General features: G+C 32.7%; 4 protein-coding genes and 1 pseudogene across 4 annotated transcripts; 1 reads left to right on the top strand and 4 right to left on the bottom strand.

The window, feature by feature from the left end:
• Positions 1–2,561: 2,561 nt before the first annotated feature.
• On the bottom strand, positions 2,562–4,463 carry LOC100796809 (berberine bridge enzyme-like 21). The gene has a single exon (XM_003531018.5). It carries the CDS (start codon positions 4,382–4,384, stop codon positions 2,765–2,767), a length of 1,620 nt encoding a protein of 539 aa, XP_003531066.1. The 5' UTR covers positions 4,385–4,463; the 3' UTR covers positions 2,562–2,764.
• A 1,927-nt stretch (positions 4,464–6,390) lies between these two features.
• Positions 6,391–9,624, bottom strand: LOC100813175 (berberine bridge enzyme-like 21). Its single transcript, XM_003532594.5, has 2 exons — positions 7,759–9,624; positions 6,391–6,640 (listed from the first exon to the last, which is right to left on the bottom strand). Exons 1-2 carry the CDS (start codon positions 9,377–9,379, stop codon positions 6,528–6,530), a joined length of 1,734 nt encoding a protein of 577 aa, XP_003532642.1. The 5' UTR covers positions 9,380–9,624; the 3' UTR covers positions 6,391–6,527.
• A 3,584-nt stretch (positions 9,625–13,208) lies between these two features.
• LOC100812636 (pentatricopeptide repeat-containing protein At2g03880, mitochondrial-like) lies at positions 13,209–15,649 on the bottom strand (annotated as a pseudogene).
• Positions 15,650–16,631: 982 nt separating this feature from the next.
• On the bottom strand, positions 16,632–18,277 carry LOC100812087 (berberine bridge enzyme-like 8). Its single transcript, XM_003532593.5, has one exon. It carries the CDS (start codon positions 18,258–18,260, stop codon positions 16,665–16,667), a length of 1,596 nt encoding a protein of 531 aa, XP_003532641.1. The 5' UTR covers positions 18,261–18,277; the 3' UTR covers positions 16,632–16,664.
• Positions 18,278–20,801: 2,524 nt separating this feature from the next.
• Positions 20,802–22,391, top strand: LOC100811558 (berberine bridge enzyme-like 26). The gene has a single exon (XM_003532592.5). The coding sequence runs from the start codon at positions 20,802–20,804 to the stop codon at positions 22,389–22,391; it is 1,590 nt and encodes a 529-aa protein (XP_003532640.4).
• Positions 22,392–23,878: the final 1,487 nt, after the last annotated feature.

The following is a 23,878-nucleotide window of genomic DNA, read 5'->3' as shown; positions in this document are numbered from 1 at the left end:
TGACATGTCTAGGTTTTGGTGGTCAGGTTTGCATGTTGTAATTAATTAGCCTATACTGACTCGTTAGTGTCTATAAAATTTATGACTATTAGGTTGCTAGTCTCCAAAAAAGGCTGAAAAGGCTAGAGGTGGAAATTTTTTTACAGTAATTAAGTTAAACGCACTCCATTATTTTAATTCCACTTTCTATTAATTCAATAAATTACTTTGAGGCGTCTTATTATCAAACTAATTAATTTGGTATATTACTAGCTAAATGCGAGACCAAGAGTTCGATTATCGAGTCCATGTGCAGGAAAAAATATCTATTCAGAAAACTCAATCCCTTAAATAAATTACTTAGAAAAATACTGAATACACACCCTACTGAAAGCGTTTAATTTAATCATTTGTAACTTTAACATGAACTTCAACCAAAGTAAATTGACCTGTCACTAATAACACACAGGTTAATGGATGCGTAGTTTATACTCTATTTTCATAGCTATAAACCCGAGTTTTGTTTTAGTCAACAGACAAATCCTCCAGCATGAAGGAACTCGTCAAAATATAATTTTATTGCTTACGGAGCACAATTTATATGCGATAAATAAATTCATAAACATGATTTTATATACTACTAATCAAGAGAATTTAGCTTAATCGATTAAACAGAATACATCAATTGTTATAAACTGTTTGACATGTATATTTAATTCTCACATATAAAAAAAAAACTAATCAAGATTAATGAACATGCAATCAAATGAATTTGTAATTTTGAAAATTTTGTCATATATTATGATGTGAAATGAGAGTCCTACGTAATCCAATTTGTGCTGATTCGACTTTGGTTTTCGCGCTCAAAGAAGTAGTAATAAATTGGGGCTTGACTTTTAGGTAAGACGTACTTGCCTCCTTGGATTTTGTTAATTTTATTTTGCTGGATCAGTATTTGGATTTTGGAGTAGTAATAGTCAAGTTACTAGAGTTTATTTATCCTTTGTAGCAGTAGAGTCTATAAAATACTGAAGAATCTGTCATAACTTAGAAGTTTCAGTTGTTAAAAGTTTGTTGGTGTTTGCCTGTTTGGAGTCTTCCTTTAAAGGAATAAAAGGAACTAAATCACTACTAATTCATATGGGGTTAGTATGTTTAAGTTTTGCAGCGTTTTCCAAATAATTTAATTGTTCAAGTGGTCTCATGTGAAACAAAATCAGTAGGTTGATATAAAATACAATTTACATAATATATGAGGATTTTAGTTGACTAATTCCATACTTTCAATTTTTCTAATTGATTTTTTTTTTTTACCTATACTAAGGGAACATTTGCTATAAAGAAATTTTGTTCAAGTCCGAGAATCACCATTTCTGACAACCATGATTTTTAAAAATAATTAAATTTATTTGATTAATCATAAATATTATCATATAAGTTTTATGAGAATATAAAAATAAATAGTATATTTACTATAATATTTAATTAATTACCTCATTAGATAATTTACATGCTTAAAAGAACATAGTTATTTTCAAACTGTCTATAATTTTATTGATCAAAACTATTTTCAAATTTAAATAAACGAGTTCTGAAATGAGTTACAGTAAAGTACTCGATTATTTCTCAAATGAAAATGATCCTATGTATGGGCCGAGAGTAGTTCATTTCTCAACTTTTTCCCTCAAATTGTTTGGGCCAAAACATTGTTCTGAAGTGTTGGGTATTCGTTTTGAAGAGTAAGACATTTGAAAGGGTCCAATACAAAAATCTGACTATGAACAGCCCAGACTAATTAAATGTAGTTTATGCTAAATGAATTTGTTTACTTGTTCCATCAAATTGATTAAGATTGTGTTTGGGCTACAGTGCAGACATTGCGAGGTGCCAACATGAGAATATTTATTTTCCACCTTGAACGGACGTATGAACCATTTCTAACGGATACACAAACATGTGTTAAATCCTCTACACAATAACATGTATTATGGAAATCTTGGTATCAAATATGTTATAATTATGCGGATACACAAACATTTGTATTTGCAAACGAAAACAAAGGTAGCCTAAAGTATCTCAACCCTTACTTTTTCGTTGCGCTTGTAATGGCCTGTCAGATTCATATTGGAATTCATGCAAATGTATGTTTGAGACAAGCCACCGGAAAATCAAACATGCTCAAGGCAAACAAAAACACGTAGTACTTTGTAATGATATGCTGAATGAAAAACTACGTACTTTGGATATACGATTTACTTGATTAATTCAGTTTAAACAAATCCTTTTATTTCTAGTTTAGCTAATTTCTTATAAAAAGAAGTTTAGATAATTTAAACAATTTAAACTCTATAAGGGTTTTTTTTAGCAATAATTTAACCTCAAGATTGGATTGCTGTAGTTATTTTTAATTGTCTCAACCTTAATTTGAATAGAAAGGGATTCAAGTCCTCTAAGCATGGTTTGATTTAATCTGAAATTTAGGTATATGAAAAGAAAAACAGTGTTAAACAGTCACTTGACATCTATTGAGTGAGAGAATATTCTATGCGTATATACAAGCGAAAGGCTAGAATAGATGAAGGTGAAAATCCAAGAAGCGAAGGATCTTTGTCCACAAGGATATAATTTCCCGAAATACACACAAGTTCCATATGTACTGTAAAAACAAGTTTCTGCGAAATAGCAAGATTCAAGATACAACAATTCAACCAATCACGTAGAGGCTAAAGTAACAAAGTCAACTAAATGAACAAATCGGTTTGTTGCCCTTTGTCGGTTAGGTTCCTTACGCATTGCTTCTTGGATATGTTGGAATGCTCTGTTCATTCCAGAAAAAGTTTTCTGGATCAATGGCACTCTTAACCTTCACCAACCTTTCAAAATTTTTATTGAAGTACTTGATACCATAAACTTTTCCATCTTCAAAGTTATCCTTACCATGGCTATTGATACCAATATCAAGGTCCCTGTAGTTAAAGTATGCACTCCTTGGATTCTTGGACACAAAAGGGGTCATGTAATTGTGTAGCACTCTAATCTGACTCAAAAAACTTTTTTCCACAGCAGCACCTGGTTCTTGCCAACTCACAGTGTACTGAATCTTGTAAAGATTCCCTGCACGGTGAGGAAATGGAGTAGCATCAGAAGGGACCTCATTCATTTTCCCTCCATAAGGGTTGAAAACAATGCTAACTTTTCCCAATTCAATCATCTTTTTCCATATCCATGTAAACCCATCTTTGGAAATTGGGGTCTGAACATAATCAGATTTCCTTTTGTTGGAATGCACCGAGTAATGATTTCGGTCAAGAAGTGCATTAACTGAGGATCCATCGTTGTAATTAGCCCACCAAACCACAGAATCAATCCACCTCATTTCATGACAAAGCTCTTTTTTCAGTCCCAGCAAAGGAAACTCCTGCCCCAACAATTTGACAAGTTCATCAGCTTCTCCTAGAAACAAAGCCTCAACTGAAGCTCTTATGGTTTTCTTTCCCTTCACAAAATTGGAACTTACAGGTTGTAAGACAAGCCTCAAGTAAAGCCTATCATCTGTGTGTGGGGCAACCTTTTGCCATTGAACAACTAGATCGGTGGCATTTTCCTCCAAAGTCTTGTCAATTTGAAAAACTGTAACATTTTCTGGCACTGGAACAAGTTTAACTGTGTATGATAAGATGACACCAAAACTTGCTCCTCCACCTCCTCTAATTGCCCAGAAAAGATCTTCCCCCATGGATTCCTTGTCAAGAATCCTACCTTTGACATCAACAATTTTAGCATCAACAACATGATCAACAGATAACCCATATTTTCTTATCATGTTACCATACCCTCCTCCACTCAAGTGGCCACCAACCCCTACAGTGGGACAAGCCCCTGCAGGAAAGCCATGAACTTTACTCTTCTCCCAAATCCTGTAATAAACTTGTCCAAGACTTGCACCAGCTTGAATCACAGCAATCTCATTTTGCACGTCCACTGTGACATCTTGAAAATTGAACATGTCAAGGATGATAAAAGGTACCTGGGAGATGTATGAAACACCTTCAAAATCATGGCCACCACTTCTGATTTTGAGTTGAAGGCCAATGCTTTTGGCGCACACCACAGTGGCTTGTACTTGGTTTTCACTGAGAGGTGTGACAATGAGTAATGGCTTTTGCGTGGAGGGGGCGCTGAACCTGGCATTTCTAGCAAAGGCTCGAAGAACTGAGGTGTAGGATGTGTTGGTTTGCGCATAGACTATGTTTGAAACATGATCTGGTTGGTTTGTTGTGTGGCTTTGAAGACAATGAAGAAAAGTGTCGTGAATGGACTCTCTTGTTGGGGTAGTTAGAGAGTTAGAGACATGAAGAAGAAGAACAATAACAGAAAGAAATGGTAGGGAATTTGATTTTTCCATTCTGGAATGCTCTTAGTCCATGGTTGGTACGGTTTTATGTCTTCAAGGTTGGACCACACGTGATGTCTTCTTCCTTATGATAATGCAACATAATAATTGAGTTCTGCTGGCATCAATCCAATTGAAGATATTTTAATTCCTACTGATACAGTTTTATCTGATCACTCAATAATGCCAACACTGCGTCAGTGTTTTTCCTATATTTGATCATTTTTATAGATGTGTAGGTGTACTTTTATGCACACAGGTAACATGCGCGCAATTTATATAGTATACATGTTAACACCATTCATCTGCATTTTCATATAAAAATAAAAGAAAATCTGCATACAATATTAGTTAAAAATCTTGATAAATTATTAAATCTATATATTACGAATAGTAATGCGTAAAACAATAGATATAATATGAAAACCCGCTAAGGAGACTTGATACATTAGGCTAATCCAAAACCCACTAGCCACCACACTCTAACCCAAAACCTTAAGGCTCAGATTTATGGGTCTTCTCCTCACTTTTATGGTGCTCAACCTTTTTATTTCTACCTGATGTGGGACTTCACCTCACACTTGTAGCCCAACACAACAAACAACAAACATGCTAGTACTATGCAATTTTTTTTACTGTATTTTTTTATAAAAAAAATATAGCTGAGTTGCGAGTTGCATGTACTAAAGATTAGCATGTTTAAATTTATTCATTTTGTACGTAAGTTCCTTTTACTCAATTTCTAAGACTCCGTGTTTTTTTTTGTTGAAATTCATGAGTTTTACTAATTAATTTGATAATGAAATTCACTAAATAGATAATTCATATATACATTTAGTAAGATATACATAAATTTCACTTAATAAGAGATAGTGCAGTACATATCTGCAAGAGAGTGATGGTAGAATGTTGTTAGTATTTCTCTCTTTCTTTTAAAGCTCTTAACTTTGATCTTCATATAAAATGTGATTCGCTTACCACCTCAAACAATAATTTTTAGTCACCCATTGAATTTAAGAAGAAACAAAAATATTGAATATTAAATCAGAAATAAATTTCATTAAATTAAAACTTATGACCTGATATCTTGAGAAAATATTTTACGGCACTTATTATATTCTTAGGAGGTGTGCCTTAATATAATTCATGTGCAATTTAATCATGTCCTTTAATTATTGTTTGTACGTGCCCGATGATTATATATTTTGTGTGAGTGATAATCATCGCATTATGTTTTTAATGGATGCTTTCAAAGTCGATAGATTTCTTTTACAATTCTTTGAAACTTGTTTGCGGAGAACTCAAGCATACTCCTAAATCAATGGGTGATTATAAAGTGGTATTTTGAATATATTTTACTGTTTTTTTTTTTTATCATACTGTTTTCCTATCTTTGAATTCCTTTCTCCACTAGAATTTTGCTATGTTTCTTAGCCTAGTATCTAGGATCAAATTTTGCATAATATCTACTATGATTTAAAAAGTCAACGACTTTTATATTATAATATACTTTTGAGAGGGTGACTATGATGTCTTTGTATTAGAATGACACCCTGCACGTTACTTTAGTCCACCTTGTGCTTAAACTTCTTTATTTTATTTAATGGAATCTTTATTTTATTATTTGTGCAAGTGTTTTGCGCATTTCTTTTTAGTTCCTTGTTTTAATGCTTACCATGGAAAAATGAGACATGAATAATAATTTGGGTCACACTTGTGCAATGCAAAAAATAGTCTTTTTTTTACGGTCTTACTTCCGTATTGGATTGTTGACCTAATTCAAGTGTCAAATTATAGATATCTTATCTTAAAATTTAGATAAATATTTTATTTTAGGATTTAGATATCTTATTATATTCAAATTATAAATATCTTATCTTAGAATTCTTTATATATATATATATATCATGTACAACTCAAAAAGAGTCAATTCTTCCACTATTTTCTATACTCCAATGGTTCCTTTTCTTTCCAAATGACACACATTTGCTTGCATGAAACTTATTCTTTCTGCTGGATTATCCAAGAAACCTCGATTAACACCTTCAATTCGGAAACTCCAGTACACATGAGAGCAAGATATACATTTTTTCTTTGCAGGGGAAGATAAAGTAAAAGAACCTAATTATTCTAACCCCATGTTTGATTACAATAATCATATGAATAATTCAAGGATGAACAGCCATCCCACCTTTACCATCAGTGTCCAATAAAGGGTTAAGTGTAACAATTTGCCTGCACCAGATTTAATGGCTTCACTGTCCAATCCTGCAATCAGTGAAGGAATGACATTCAAACATAAATACTACAATCTTAACTTTTGCCTAGAAGGGATCACACTAATAAGATATAATAAAAGAAAAAGACATTAATTTGTTCTGTCTTCCGTTATTATTATTTTTTTAAAAGTAAATTGCAAGAAGAAATAATATTACTAACAAGGGATATGGAAACAGTTGATTGGTACTTGATTATATACTTGCTTAGGCTAAAGAGAATTGATTGGTATTTAAAGATCACTTAAAGTTACAACGATAAATGGCATAAAACAAATTAAAAATTAAGAAAAAGAGAGACACTCCTTTGAAATAAGTATCACTATAACAACTTCAGCTATTCCAAATGCCAAGTTGATTAGTTGAGAAACACCCGCATACCAATAAAGATATTACTCTGTGGCCTATTGACTCTTGACGGACTTGGTTTATGGTTGTGAAAATAACTTTTTCAAGCCTTTTTTTTTGTTATAGAATAACAGGAAGTTCAAGCCTATATATATGTATACTAATTAGGAAAAGATGGTACAAGGTTAACAAAAAACAAATGAATAACAGGAGATCATATTTGTGTTTCCACCATATTTTCACTCTTACGAACTGACCCCCAAATTCTGGCTCATAACCAAATAAAATGTCACATCTTAGCTGTAAAAAAAGAATATTGAAGGGAAGAACGATAAAGATAAAAGTAGCTTGCATGGATCTTGGTTTCTAAACTATTTTCTAATTGTTGCACTAACAATGTTTACCCAATTCCAATGATTGGATATTTGGATCCACTGAAGGTTCTTCCTAATTTCACATGTTTACCATAAACAAAATCATGTAAACTAGTAAAATAATATAGATAATAAATTAGAGTGCTTAATTATTCATCCAGAAAATCACAGACTAAAAAAAAACTCAAGGACAAACACATTAGCAGGAACCGAAGTGATGCAATTTCTTGAACACCCAAATTCCGTACTAGCTATCACAATCAAATTATTTACTAGAATAGTAGGAACTAGGAACTATTCGGCAAAGCAATTTAAAAGGAAAAAACAAGTGCATCAATTCAATAATCGGTTTCATCGTTTGATTATCTACATTAGTAATATTACTAACTTGGATGAACTGGAATACTCTGTTCATTCCTGAAGAAGTTTTCTGGATCAACCTCAGTCTTGATCTTGACCAACCTCTCAAAATTGTCATTGAAGTACTTGACTCCATAAACAGCTCCTTCTGCATAGCTATTCTTCCCAAAACTGTTGGTACCAATATCAAGGTCCCTGTAGTTTAAGAATGCACTTCTAGGACTACTAGACACAAAAGGGGTCATGTAACTATACAGCATTCTAGCTTGACTAGTAAAATTATTTTCCAATTCAACTCCAGGATCATCCCAATTCACGGAGTACTGAATCTTGAACAGATTCCCTGCACGGTGAGGAAATGGCGTCGCATCAGACGAAACCTCACTCATCTTCCCTCCATAAGGATTGAAAACAAATCCAGTTTTCCCCAATTCAATCATCTTCTCCCATATCCCCTCCAACCCCTTTTTGGGAATTGGTTTCTGCACATAATCAGATTTCCTCTTGAGGAAACTTGCTGAATTGAGATCCCTATCAAGCAGTGCATCAGGCTTAGTGGTATTGTCGAAATTACCCCACCAAAGCACAGAATCAATCCAACTCAATTCAGTGCAATTCTCCTTGCTGAGGCCAAGAGCAGGAAACTCCTTCCCCATCAATGTGGCAACCTCATCAGCCCCTCCAAGAAACAAAGCCATGACAGTGGCTCTGATGGTCCTCTGGCCCTTCACAACCTTGGAACTCACTGGCTGCAACAGCAGCCTCATGAAGAGCCTGTCATCGGTGTGCGGCGCCACCTGCTGCCATTGCAACACAAGCTCAGTGGCACTCTCATTCTGATCCAAACTCTTCGCAATCCGAAAAACACTAACAACTTCAGGTACAGGAACAAGTTTAACATTGTATGATAAAATGACTCCAAAACTTGCTCCTCCACCTCCTCTAATAGCCCAGAAAAGATCCTCCCCCATGGATTCCTTGTCAAGAATCCTACCTTTGGCATCAACAATTTTAGCATCAACAACATGATCAACAGACAACCCATGTTTTCTCAACATGTTACCATACCCTCCTCCACTCAAGTGTCCACCAACACCAACAGTGGGACACACCCCTGCAGGAAAGCCATGAACTTTACTCTTTTCCCAAATCCTATAATAAAGTTCCCCAAGTGTGGCACCTGCTTGAACCACAGCAACCTCGTTTTCAATATCCACAGTGATGTTCCTGAAGTGGAACATGTCGAGGATGATAAAGGGTTGGTCGGAGACATACGAGATACCCTCATAGTCATGGCCACCACTTCTGATCTTGAGTTGAATCGCAATGCTTTTGGCGCAAATTACTGCACCTTGGACATGGGGTTCTTCCGAGGGAGTGACAACAAGCAAGGGTTTTGGGGTTGAAGTTGTGTTGAATCGGGCATTGCGTATGTAGGCTTGGAGAACTGAAGAAAAGGAAGCGTTGGTTTGAGCAAATACTATGTTGGAAACTTGGTCAGGTGATTTTGTGTAGTTTGTGAGACACTGGAGGAAGGAGGTGTACACCGATTCTGGTGTTGGTGCTGCCAACGAAGCAGAGACATTGAGAAGAAGAAGAAGGAAAAGGAAAAGGAAATTCCCAGATGGAAAAAGACTTGATTTTTTCATTGGTTTGGTGGGTACCACGTTTGGGGAGAAAAAAATGGTGCAAGTGTAACTGCGTGGGTTATAGAGTTATTGCTTATGGGAAAACACGTTTTCGTTTATTTATTTCTTTTCTTCCCGACACTTTGAAGTACCCAATGTTTGAATTGTCAAAACAGGTTTAGATCTCAGCGAAAGAGAAAACGAAGAGACCTACTTATAGACCCCTCGTGTTTCAGCTGCTTTGTGCATTCCCTTCAAATGCGGCACTTTGTTCGGGGACGGATTCGGATCCTCTTCAGTTGTTTTTGAAATTGCATGCATATTGACCTTAAAAAATGTTATTTTTTTTATAAATAATTGTATCTTAATACAAACCATTGGATCTAAACTAAACTGGGTGCAGTTGATACTTGAACTCTAGAATATCCATGTCCGTTCGGGGGCACATGATTGAGAAATTATCTTGCTTGGAGTATTAGTTTGTACAATTGTACTCGTACGATTCTTGCGTTTCTGGATATTCTTTTTTTAATAGCTTGCTTGTACTACATTTTCACATTTTTTTCACGAAGCTTCTTACTTTAATATTTCTTTGTTTTTTTTTCTTGGTTTTAATAATCGTCTTTATAATTGAAACAGCTTATTCACACACACAAAAAAAAATTGAAACAGCTTTTTTTTTTATAAAAAATATCTCATTTTGATTTTTATAGTTATAATTTTTTCTATCCTCTTTGTTATGATTATTTATCTACCATATAGTGACTTTCATGAAAGAGTGAGGGTTCTGTTCGTGTTGGAACCGACTATGCTCAACAATACCTGTTTATATATATATATATATATATATATATAATAAGCACTAAGTAATTGCGTTAGATAACAACTTTAGACTATAACAACAAAAATATTTTAAAAAATTAACTATTACGACTAAAATAAATTGTAAGTTGTAACTATAACGGTTCTATGTAATTGCGCATTAGGTAACAACTTTAGACTATAACAATAAAAATATTAAAAAATTGTAATTATTAACTAATGGATTGTTTTAATAAAGGAACTAAAAGGTAATTAATTTTTTCCTGTTAATAAATATAAAAAAGTTGTTCGATTCTTATGTTGGGTTACTAAGGACTATGGTCTTTGACATAGGCCAAAAAAACATAATCGTGGTCAATTGACAAAAAAAAAAAAAGAATTACTTTCTCGGTCCCTAAAATCGTTTTTTAAATTTTTTTGTCTGGTTTTATAAGTTTGTTTTTCTTCAATTTTTAGATGCGTTTATTTATTTATTTTTTATATATCTTTACTTAATTATTTTTTAAAAAAAATAAGTAAGTGGATAAATAAAAAAATCATTTTAAAATCATAATATAAATAATTGACAAATTTAATATAATAAGTTTTTAGAAGCATAAATTAATTGAAAAATTATTATAATTAAACACAGAGACATTATAATCAAATGGTGTTGTGTTAGGATTATTATCGGATTAGTGAACGGAAAGTTTTTAAGATGCGTGTTATCTTTCCATTGAACAAATAAAAAACTGACAATGATGAGCGTATAATTATTAACTAAGCAATCTCAACAGCTTAGGCGGTCAAATGCTTCACCTCAAGAAGATTATTAACTATGACAATGATGAGCATATAATTATTAACTAAGCCAGCAGATTATTAGCATTTGATTGGTTTTTCTTAAGAAGATATTTGATTGATACAATCACACCTCAATATCATCTTTTTTTTATATATATAAAAATGTGTTGACCGATTTTCTCAAATGTCTGACAAGAACATTTAAACGGGCAATAAATTATGGGTCTATTTTCTCATTCTTTCTTGTAAATAGAATAATATATAATTTAATTATTATTTTAATCTCTTCATTAAATAAAAAATATACTTAAAAAATATTTTAATTAATTTTTAAATTTTTTTATTAATTAAAAAACTTATTTAACTAGCTTAAATCCTTAGAAAATAATATAATTGACTCGCCCACCCGAGTATTGCTCGGTTTCTATCACATGTGGTAGTGACATCATTAGAAGCATAATATTTTAGATTAAGGTAATATTATTGAATAATGAAGGATTAAAATAATCATTCATTCTCATTTATTAGACTCATTTACTATATTATTTAGTATTATTGGATGATATCTGACCTGAGCATATAAGTGTGTGTCTTTGTAGGTATCGATCCTATTGATGCACTATCGGATAACAGGTAAAGACAACATATTTAAATGAAATGAGCTTCACATATCAAGGAAAAACTGTCATTGTATCCTCAGAAAGGTACAATAATAAATAAATATTTTAATATATAAATTATATTTTAATTTTTTATTATAATATAATGTTATTTTTAATTATTAATAAAAAATTTCAAAAGATATTAAAATTGAAGTTAGAACTAAAGTTTTTTTTTTATTTTGATATCACGATTTGAGTGTTATAAAAAATAATAGGTGATTTGAGTGTTATAAAAAATAATAGGTGAAAGAAGATAACATATTAAGAAAAACTCAAAATATTCTATTCTCATAAAAGTAGCCAAAAACACACTCATCAAAATATAATAAGTAAAAACATTCTTTTTAAGATGATTTTTTAAATTATATTAGTGTAACTTTGATCAATTATTAAACCGTTCAATAAGTTTTAATTGAATATTATTTTTTTAAAATCCATTGTTGGATTGAAGATTCCTTTTACATAGATCATATATAAAAAATTTCATATTAATCTAAAATTATTTGCTATCTTATTCATACAAATTAAAAACTTTTCAAAATATACTAAAATATGAATAATTTGATTATCTTTTTATTATGATTCAATTTTAATAAAATTTGATATATACAATCTTAACAATATATAAATATAGTTCAATAGTTGAATTGATAAAAATTATATTTCATATCAAGTTATAAAATGATGTATTAGTTGATTAAATTACACAAATATAATTTGATCCTAAACCCTAAATCCTATTTCACGAAGTACATTGGTCAACAAACAATCTGAGATAGAAGATACATTGGTCAACTATTTCATGCAAATCAATTATCCATAACTATTCAATGTTATATATATATATATATATATATATATATGAAAGGATTAAAGTATATTGATAAGATACAGATAATTCATATTAAGTTTAATTAATATTTTAGTCACCTTAAAGTACATGGTTTTTGTTTTAACTAATCATGTCTTTGGGCTTTAGCCCTCTTTGCAAAAAAAAAAATAAAAAAAATACAAACTTTTGAACACTTCTCAAATTGTTGAAATTCACTAGCATTAATTAATTTAATATTAAAAATAGAATGCATTAATTATAATAATGAAGGCTTCAAAGACTCATCTCGGCAGAACTCATGGCCATTCTCAAGGGATATGGGAAAGAGATGTATCATTAGCAAGACATTACATGTTGCTAAAAAAAAAAGAAGCAGCAGAAAAAAGCAGGATATTACAAACTGTACGGGAATAAACTACAAGTACTTTTTTTTCCTATTGAAATTACTCAACAAGTCCTTAAGTGAGTAGGATTTTAGCGGCATTAGGGAGAATCAAACACACATGCATGGAGAATATAAGAGTTCATTCTAATTAAAAATATATAGTTTAATCTAATATCATATCAAAATATATAACTTAATAACTTAATCTAACATCATATCAAATATGTAACTTCAAAATATAAATTCAAATTGTAAATTAAAGATAATCGTACAATGTTTCAAAGAACAAATATATAAAAAATAAATTCTTAGTTCATACAATTTCTTAAATGCATGACCATGCAGCTAAATATTTAATAACAAATCTAAACACAATCATTCATGCTTTATATCTTGGTGATTTGGAGCTAATCATGCTGGGGATTGATTTTCAACATAAGAATTGAGAATCAAAGCACATAGGTGAAGGAATCAAGAGACCTTGCCCAAACATTGGGAGTATAAAATGGGAGAGGTTTTACAGAGTTACTGGGGTAAAAAAAACTGAGGTTGGGACACAGAAAACAGGATACAGTGCAGGAGCAGGACCCGCGCCTTCCCCTTGATTTAACTGAAACCATTAGTTTACAGTCTGAACCATAGTTCAAGGTATTTAGTATAGTTTGAACCATTAGGTTGAGCAAATATACAAGCACACAAAGAAAAAAGAGAAAGAATATGCTCACGCAACCTGACTAACATATTAACTAACAACAATGTTATTGCTGCAAACTTTACTCTCCTATAAATATCAGCTGACTGTAGATTTAAGAACGCTGCTTTGAGCCAAAAAGTAGTCAGCGATTCTGTCTCGCTCTTGTGTGCTTCTCATCTGCTACCAATAGTCACCACAGGAGCAAACCCCATCTTGAAAATGATGGTATAGAATAGGGTCTCTAATTACAATATGCCGTTGCTCTAACTTTGCTATGAGTTTTTCAAATTTATGACAATCTCCGCAGATCTTAAGGTTCTTCCAGATTCTAATAGTTTTCTCATTTGGAAAGCCCATAATACCAAAAACAATTGCCAGTTTCTCACTGTGGTATCGAAGAGAGTCTTCTCTCTGTTCCCCTTCAAGTCTTGTGGTACAAAATTTGTGCCAGGAACATAACCAGCACCCGCTAGTCTACAAATAAATTGGTTCAACTGTCTATTGATCTCATCTATTTGAGGATGAGATTTATCTCCCAAAATAAAAGCATGTATCTGCTTATTGACTTCAATCCAGCTACATCCAGGTTCTTTCCTTATGCCCCTTTTTTTCATAGCACTCCGAACTTCTGCAACATCATTCCACCTTTTTGAAATTGCATAAATATTAGATAACAACACATATGTCCTGTGGATCCAACTTTAGAATTTCCTTAGCATCATACGTGGCTAAATCCACATTCTGATTAACCCTGCATGCATCAAGTAAAGTCCTCCACATCACAACATCTGGCTCACAATTCATTTCATGAATTAACTTAACCATGTCATCAAGCTTTCCAGCTCTTCCAAGAAGATCAAGCATGCAACCATAGTGTTCTCTTCCAGGATCTATCCCATATAGGTTCTTCATAGATCGAAAATAGTTCCAACCTTCATTTACTAGCCCTGCATGACTACACGCAAACAGAACCCCAAGAATTGTAATATGGTTTGGTTTTGGATCCTGCACTTTCATGGACCCAAATAAATTGAGTGCTTCCATACTAAAACCATTTTGGGCTAACCCAGCAATCATGGTGCTCCAAGAGATTACGTCCTTCTTGGCCATCCAATTGAAAATGAACTTTGCATCCTCCAAAGTACCACACCTACAATTCATATCTAAAAGGGCATTGTTGAGGATAAGATCTTTGTCAAATTTCAGCATATGGACATGGGCCTGCCTCCCTAACTCCAACAACGACAAACTAGTACACGATCTCAAAACACTCGTGAGCGTCGAGTGATCAGCCGGAAAACCCACTCTCCTCATGCTCTTGTAAAGATGTAAAGCCTCATCACCATCACTGTGCTGAGCAAAAGCAGCAATAATGGAGTTCCAAACAGCAGAATCTCCTGTCACCATCTCACGAAAAACCTTTAGAGCTTCCAACAACTCCCCCATTTTCTAGTAAACATCAATAAGCGCACTGCGAACAAATACATCAGACTCCAACCCCACTTTCATTATCAAAGAATGCAGCTGTTTGAGATCAGACAAACTCTCACACGCCCTCAGAACCGAAGAGAAAGTAAACATGTTAGGCACGACACCAACCCTAAAGATGAAAACCAAGAAACTCATGGCCCTGTCATTGAGCTTGGCATTAGAGTAAGCAGATATCAAAGTAGTCCATGACACGACATTTCGTTCAGACATTTTATCGAACAGTACCTGCGCTTCTTCCAAGAGGTTGAATTTGACATGTTGATGAGAGAGTTGGTCAAAAATGTTTTTGGGTGATGCCCATTTGAGAATATGTGGCGGTGAACGCGTTTTCGTTCCCTGACAGCACCATGAGCCAAGCAACACTTGATGAGCTCAGAATAGGAAATAGCGTCGGCCCAGACTCCGCGTCTTTCCATGGCATCCAACACATGCATGGCTCGGGGAAGGTCTCTTTGGTAACAATGGTTGAGTAGTGACTCGGTTTCAGGAGGCGCATAGTGTGGAGATACATGAGAGTGAGACGAGTTAGCACTGTATGAACAACAACGCGAGCTTGTTGTTGGGCGCAACAATTGTAAGTGCTTTGATACACTTCTCATAGGTTCGGTTGGTCCGCTAGTTGTCGCGGGTTCAATGAATTGAATACAACATTTCATGTAAGATTTATGGTTATATTTTTTGACATTAGAAACAAAAATTGACACGTTTTAAATCATTATTACTATTTATTTTTTCTTATTGTGTACGCACTCATCTTTATATATATATATATATATATATAGAAATAAGATAACTTCATTTCATTTATAATGTGCGAGTAAATACAAATTGGTGTATGCTTAAAATTCTCCATGCTAGCATGGGATCTTGTTATCCTAGCTTAGGTGCGTACTACAAGATTAGTTCATCTCCTCTTGAAACTCTGTACGCACTCATCTAAAATATATACTTTCTGTTATTCCAAATTTATGTTTCAAGAAATATTTTCCTTCAAATGTAGTAAATATTATATTTAATTATATATACTTTTGTTCTCTTAGTCTTAATGATACGTAATTTTGGTTTCTCAACGTTTTTGAGTAAGTGAAGTCTCTTCATTTTTAAAATGAATTAAATTTGATTCTTCCATCAATTTATTCTACGTAAACCCTTAAATTTCCTCATTTCCTCACAATTTTTTGCAAATTGAATTGATCGAATTATTTAGAATATTCTAATATTCATAATTTGAGCTTTGCAATTTCAACTATTAATAAATATGAAATGAATTGTTTTCTTAAACACAAGTAACTAAGGCGCCATAAACTACATGAAAAAAGTGAGGTGCATAAATAAACTAAATGAAAACAAAGGAATAGACATGTTTTAATTTTAAGGAAAGAAAATTTTAAAAAAAAATCTAAAAATTCAAGATATTCAATTAGACTATCACTTTTTTATAATGTAGCAATCTTAGCATACCGATTGAAATTAAAAATAGTCCCTTGATCAGGAAAAAAATACAATTGCATAGCAAATAGTTCTCTAACCAATCAAATTTTATGACAAATTAACCTCTAAGTCTGAACTGGCTTTCCAGTTGCTTATAGATACCATTTGTCCTGAATCAGACCTTTATTATACACCTCTTCAAGCCTTCAAGGCTTCTTCTTTTCTGACACTATACTATGAGCAGATGCAAGTGATGGAATACTCTGTTCATATCTGAAAAAATTGCTAGGATCTACCTTGGTCTTTACCTGCACCAGCCTATCAAAATTTCTCTTGAAATACTTCCTACCCCAAACACTAGCCTGTGCATAAGTAGCATTTCCAGGGCCATTGACGCCTATATCAACATCTCTATAGTTCAGATATGAACTTCTAGGTGAGTATGACACATAAGGAGTCATGTAATCATATAGCCTCCGAATCTGATATAAATATTGTTTAGCAACATCTTCACCCTCCTCATCCCAACTCACAGAGTACTGAATTTTAAATATGTTACCAAATCTATGTGGAAACGGTGTTTCGAACTCAGAAATCTCACCCATTTTCCCACCATAGGGGTTGAATGTGAAAACAGGCTTTTCTAGTTCCATCATCATCTTCCATATACCTTCAAGGGCAGCTTTGGAGATAGGTTGCTGCACATAATCTGATTTCTTCTTCAAGAATTTCTCTTTTGTTGCATGTCTTTGAAGCAAAACATCAACCGAAGTCCCCACCGGATAGTTATCCCAAAACAACACCGACTGAATCCAACTCATTTGAATGCACTGTTCGGCAACCAAACCCAGTTGAGGGAAACTTTGATTCATCACAGAAAGAAGCTCTTGTGAATTTCCAAGAAACAAGGCATTGAACTTGGCCTTTATTGTCTTCCGATCCGATCTCGTCACGGGACTAAGAACCACCCTAATGAACAAGCCATCGTGTATCTTATCAGCAACATACTGCCACTGAAAAACAAGATCACTGGCATCTTGTTCCAATGTTTTTTCAATTCTGAAAACCGTGACAACCTCAGGCACAGGAACTAACCTAATTTTCCATGAAACAATAACCCCAAAGCTAGCACCACCACCTCCTCTAATGGCCCAGAAAAGATCTTCACCCATTGTTGCCCTATCCAAGACTCTTCCTTCAGAATCCACAATTAGGGCATCCAAAACATTATCCACTGAGAGACCAAACCTTCTCATCATGTTCCCATACCCTCCTCCACTGAAATGCCCTCCAACACCAACACTGTGACACACACCAGCAGGGAAACCTAGGACCCTACTCTTCTCAGCAATAGCATAGTAAAGCTCACCAATCGTTGACCCCGAGTCAACCCACGCTGTCTGGTCCTCGACGTCGACCTCCACTGATTTCAGCATGAACATGTCCACAATCACAAATGGGGTTTGTGACATGTACGAGAGGCCTTCAAAGTCGTGCCCCCCACTTCTTGTTCTGATCTCAAGATTGAACCTTTTGCAGCAGATGATGGAGGCTTGGATGTGGGACACGTGTGTTGGTGCAACAATGAAGGTTGGTTTTGGGGTTGTGGGGGAACTGAACCTCAGGTTTCTGATGTAGGCCTCCAAAATGGGAGGGTATGAAGGGTTTTTTGGGAAATAGGTGACTGCAGAGATTGGACGAGAAGGGTCAGAATGGAGAGAGAGGCATTGGAGAATGGTCTCTGAGGTTGCCGTTAGAACATGGAGCAGAAAGATTGAGACAAAGGGTAGGATCACAGACATGGTTTTGGATTGATCAATTCAGAGGTTCCTCATGTTTAATGTACTACAGTTGCACATATATATATATATAGGGATGATCGATCAGATTCAAATTCTATGGGTCTTTTTCTGAGATATTTCAAGAAATACTATGGGTCTCTTCTTCCGGGTTAGCATGAAGGATGAGGAAAAAGGTCAACTTAATTAATTACTACAAAAGTGAAAACAATAGAAGAAGAAAGAGAAAATAAGGAGCATAATAATTAATGTAATTAAAAGTGATGAGAGAGATTTGAAGAACAGAGTCAAAATGTAAGTCAGAATGTAAAAACTTACTTAAAATTATTACTCCCACCGTGTCATTATATAATAGTCAATTAAAAGAAACAAAATTATCCTAAAATATCCTAATTTTTAATGTAATATTAATAATTTTGTTTATTTATTTATGCCTCTTATAATATTATTAATGATAGATAATAAAAACTCATAAATAAATTAATGATTATATTAAATTAATTTTAGAAAATTATTATTATTTTCATTTTTTTTATTGATATGTCAAAACAATCTAAAATAACTATTAATTTAGGATAGAGAGAATATTCTTTTTTATATATGGTTAACTTATAAATTTTACTCAAAATAATTTATAAAAAGCATAGTGACTTATAAATTAGTCAAATTAACTTATAAAAATTAAATTTAATTATTTTTTTCCTTGAAATAGTTGTAACAGTTTTATCATTTAGTCTTTATAATTTAAAATATTTTATTTTAGTTTCTAAAGTTACAATTTTTTAATATAGAAATCTATACTCACTAGTCATTTATATTCCTACAAGTTTACTCACCTAATTCCACTATATCACAACATTCTTTCCGTTCACACACCATTTCCCTCTCTATCTGTAAAATTAACACCAAACCCAAAATCAAAACCAACCCACTTGGCGTAGTAACTGTCACTTCCATAATCCTTTCCTTGAACCTTCCTCTCTTCACATTTCTCATTGGGTCGGTCCTCTTCGTTTTCCACCGCAACCAGTTTCAGTGTTTTCTGTTTTGAAGTTCGTGCTTTCTTCGCGTTCTTTGATTTGATGAATGGATCAGAGAAAGGAAGAGAGAGAAGGAACAAAATAGAAAATGGGAAAACATTCATAAATGATGAATAAAAATTGAAACAATAAACAACCGTACAGTTACAATATGGTTAAAGCCCTAAAATGATATTCCACGTTCTGAGTCTGAAGAGAATAGGGGAAAATGGGTTGTTACTAAGATCAAGTTAAGACTAAATTTATCCTTTTTAAAAACTTATCATGTTCACTTTTAGTTTTTATGCATTTTGTATTATCAGTTGTAAAGTAATTAAGAATAATAGGTGATCATTTTTTTAATTAATTTAAGGATAAAAATGTCAAAAAAAAATGTATACACCAAATCTTTCTCTATTTTAACAAAATAAAAAAAATAAGAAGTTAAAAAAACTAACAAGAGAATAATAGATAATTATTAAAAAAGAAGTAAAAAAATTAAAAAATAAAATAAAATTTGTTTACTAAATAAAAATATTTCCTTTATTATTAGTATAGATTATATAAATATCATAATAATATAACTTTTAAATATATAGTATATCAAAAATAAATTTACATGATAATTATATTTATCTATTTTAACTCAAATGGTTGTTAAAAAAATATCTTAATTAAATATATTTTTCACAAATAGATATAAGGTATGTGATATTTTAAGGAAGTGTATTTTGGCAAAAATTTAAATACTTATTATAATTATTTGATAATAATTAATTATAATTATTAATTATCATAAATTTATTTGTTCAGAATTTCAAATCTTATTGATAATAATTAATTTATAATTATAAGAAATTTTATAAAATTAATTATATGAAAATTTTCCACTGAAATCTACGAAGTTTTTCCTCAAAGATATCTTTCTTTTTAATAATATAAAGATAAAAATAATTATAATAGTTATTTGATAATAAATAATTTAAAATTATAAAAAAATAATCTAAAAAAATTTAAAAACTTCTCATTGAAATGTACAAAGATTTCATTCAAAACTTTTTTACTTTTGTTAATATAAAGATAAAGATATTCTGTTTGAATTAAATTGAATCAATTTCTTTTTTTAAAAAAAATCATATTCAAAATTATATTCATGTCAATAATTTTTTTTCCAATTTCTTATCGGTCTGGTTTTTCTTTTAATTTTAAGATATATATTTTTTTTTTAATTTTATTAAATTGAATTGATTTATCAAATACCAAACTTTGACTATTGTTTTTTAGTCAGTTTAATTTTCGGGTTTGTTATAGTCTTGTATGTTTAGATCTTTCGAAAAAAGAAGCAGAAGGATATAACAATCTTGATATCTTTTTCCTTAATCTTTGCTGGAAAAAGCAAAAGATTATTTTATAGAATCATGACTCTTAATTATCTTTTGAAAGACTCCATTCAAATATGCCAGCCGTAAACCGCCAGAGTTTGTTATAAATACCTGAGTTCCCATCAGATGAAAAGATAAGAAAAATGGCTAATTCAATGGTAAACCTAGTTTTCCTTTCTCTCACCCTTTTCATTTCAATTTTCCCTGCAACTTCTACTTTTGCTGGCCACCAGAAAGGTTTCCTTCAATGTTTTCAAACAATGTTAGGAGTTGACAACACAACTTCAGGAGTAATATTCACCAAAACTAGTTCTTCTTATGAACCCATTTTGGAGTCTTCTATAAGAAACGCCAGATTCCTTAACAGTTCAGCCCCAAAACCAAACCTTATTGTTACACCACATAGCCTATTCCACATCCAAGTAGCACTCTTTTGCTCAAAGAAAAGTGGCTTACAAGTAAGAATTCGAAGTGGGGGCCATGACTATGAGGGCCTTTCTTATGTCTCTCATTCTCACATTCCATTCTTGATCATTGATCTTGTCAACCTTAGGTCTATAACCATTAACATGGACGAAGAAACTGCATGGGTACAATCAGGTGCTACAGTTGGAGAACTCTATTATGCAATTGCAAAGAAAAGTAAGGTCCATGGTTTCCCAGCTGGAAGTTGTTCCACTATTGGTATTGGAGGGCACTTGAGTGGAGGTGGGTTTGGTACAATTTTCAGAAAATATGGCTTAGGTTCTGATAATGTAATTGATGCTCAGATTATAGATGTTAACGGGAAGATACTGAACAGAACACTGATGGGAGAAGATCTCTTTTGGGCCATAAGAGGAGGAGGAGGGTCTAGCTTTGGAGTCATTACTGCATGGAAAATCAAACTTGTACCTGTTCCTTCAAAAGTCACAACTTTTGATGTTTCAAGGACCCTTGATCAAGGTGCCACTACCCTTTTCCACAAATGGCAAACTATCGCTCCCAAACTTCCAAAAGAACTTTTCTTGCACACTGTTGTGGGAGTTACCAATTCAGCTTCTCAAGAAGGTGGAAAAACTGTGGTGGTTTCCTTCTCCGGACTGTATCTTGGGACACCTGAGAATCTCCTTACTTTGATGCAAAACAGTTTTGCAGAATTAGGTTTGCGGCGCGACAACTTCACCGAGATGACTTGGATTCAATCCGTTCTTCACTATGCAGGCTTTTCAATTGATGAATCCTTGGAGATCCTGCTCAGGAGAAACCATTCACCTCCATCTTTCAAAGCAAAATCTGATTATGTGAAGGAACCGATTCCGTTACGTGGCTTAGAAGGGCTGTGGAAGATGCTACTCTTGGATAACTCACCACTGTTGATCCTCACACCATATGGTGGAATAATGAGTGAGATTTCAGAATCAGAAACTCCGTTTCCACACAGAAAAGGGAACTTATATGGTATCCAGTATATGGTGAATTTTGCTTCAAATGAAGATGCGCCAAAGCATATAGATTGGATAAGAAGATTGTATGCATATATGACACCTTATGTGTCAAAGTTTCCAAGACGAGCATATTTGAATTATAGAGACCTTGATTTGGGAGCCAACCAAGGGAAACCGTGGTATGAAAAAGCAAAATCTTGGGGTTTGAAATATTTCAATTGCAATTTTGAAAGGCTGGCACTAGTGAAGGCCAGGGTTGATCCTGGAAATTTTTTCAGGGATGAGCAGAGCATTCCTCCATTGTAGGAGATGACAATCACAAATAATAAATTACTGAGACCTGCAAACATCCTCATAGTCATAGGCATAGTTTTCTCCATAATAATGATCTGTAGCCGTTGCAAATTTCAATTGCTATAGTCCAGAAGTTGTGCTTTGTAAATTCTTAGTTTAATCACAAAGGTTTGCAAAATTAATTTTCGTTTGACCTCTCGTAGTAGCTTTTTTTTTTTAATAACTCTTGTAGTAGCTTATAGCATTAATAAAATCCAATATTCCATTTTGGGTTCCCACCTAACTTTAAAAAGTGTACAATAGTGTAAGGGTTTCCAGCGATTGTTGTGCTAGGGACAACAGAACAGACACTCAAACGGAGTTTGAGGTCAGAACGTACATAAACATTGATATAAAAACACTTCAAATTTTATAAGGTGTTTACATGAATCAGTTTAAGTAAAAAATAGTACTCGGGAAGCTTATTAGCTAATGTATATGAGTCCCATTGATGACGTTAATAATGAAAAGATTTAGAAATATAAAAATGATATTTTTTTCTCACGAAGTTACTGTTTTGAGCTCAAATATTTCAGTTATTGCAGAAAAAATGTTGACTTTTCACTAAGTAATTAACCCTTAATTTTCAATAAAAAAAAACCCTTACAATTTAAGGGTAAGAGTTATCACAACACACTAGAGTTGGCCTGGTGGTAGGGGTTGGAGTAGGAGTATAATGCATGAGATAATAATAATAGGTTTCAAATCTCATTGCGAAATTTGTTCCAAAAGCAAGAAGTCATCCTGAAATCATTGGTCCAATTATAGGTTTGCAAAACAAAAAGATTTTTTTTTCAAAGTCTGTATCTGGCCTGTAAAAGTCCAAGGATGATCGGATTGGTATGCGAATGTAAATCTTAATTTGAAAAAAAAAATATTTTTTTAAAAATATTTTTAAAAAGTGAAAATGTATAAAGTAAAAAAAAATCTATTTTTAAGTTAAAATTTATCACACTAAAATATATAAACATGTTATACATAACAAATTAACAAGAAAAACCTAAATTAAATATCAAAATCTCAACATAACAAATTAATAAGCAGGTTAAACGGATAGCCTGCGAGTTTGCGGATAAAATCCACTAGGTTTGTTGGTTACGGATCAAACTCAATATAATTATATGAATTAAAAAAAAGGCTTATATATCCACCTCAAGTGATTTGACACAAGTTGTTAATGTACTAAAATTAAAATTAGATTGTCCAAATATTACTTAAGTTCAGTCCTTGACATAAATAATTATTGGTCAAGACTTAATTACCTTCTAGCTAAGGGTGCTCATGATTTGGATATTTAGATAATTATAACCATGCCTAATAAATAACTAGATTATAAGTTGGTATTATAACCATAACTAATTTTTAAAATATAAATATAATTTGATATAATTAGTTATTATTTTAAAATATGAGAATATAACTAGTTATATAACAAATTATATTTAAAATCAAATACATAA

This window comes from Glycine max, chromosome 8 (assembly GCF_000004515.6).
Source record: "Glycine max cultivar Williams 82 chromosome 8, Glycine_max_v4.0, whole genome shotgun sequence".
NCBI lineage: Eukaryota > Viridiplantae > Streptophyta > Magnoliopsida > Fabales > Fabaceae > Glycine > Glycine max.
This window is presented reverse-complemented; position numbering and strand designations above follow the sequence as displayed.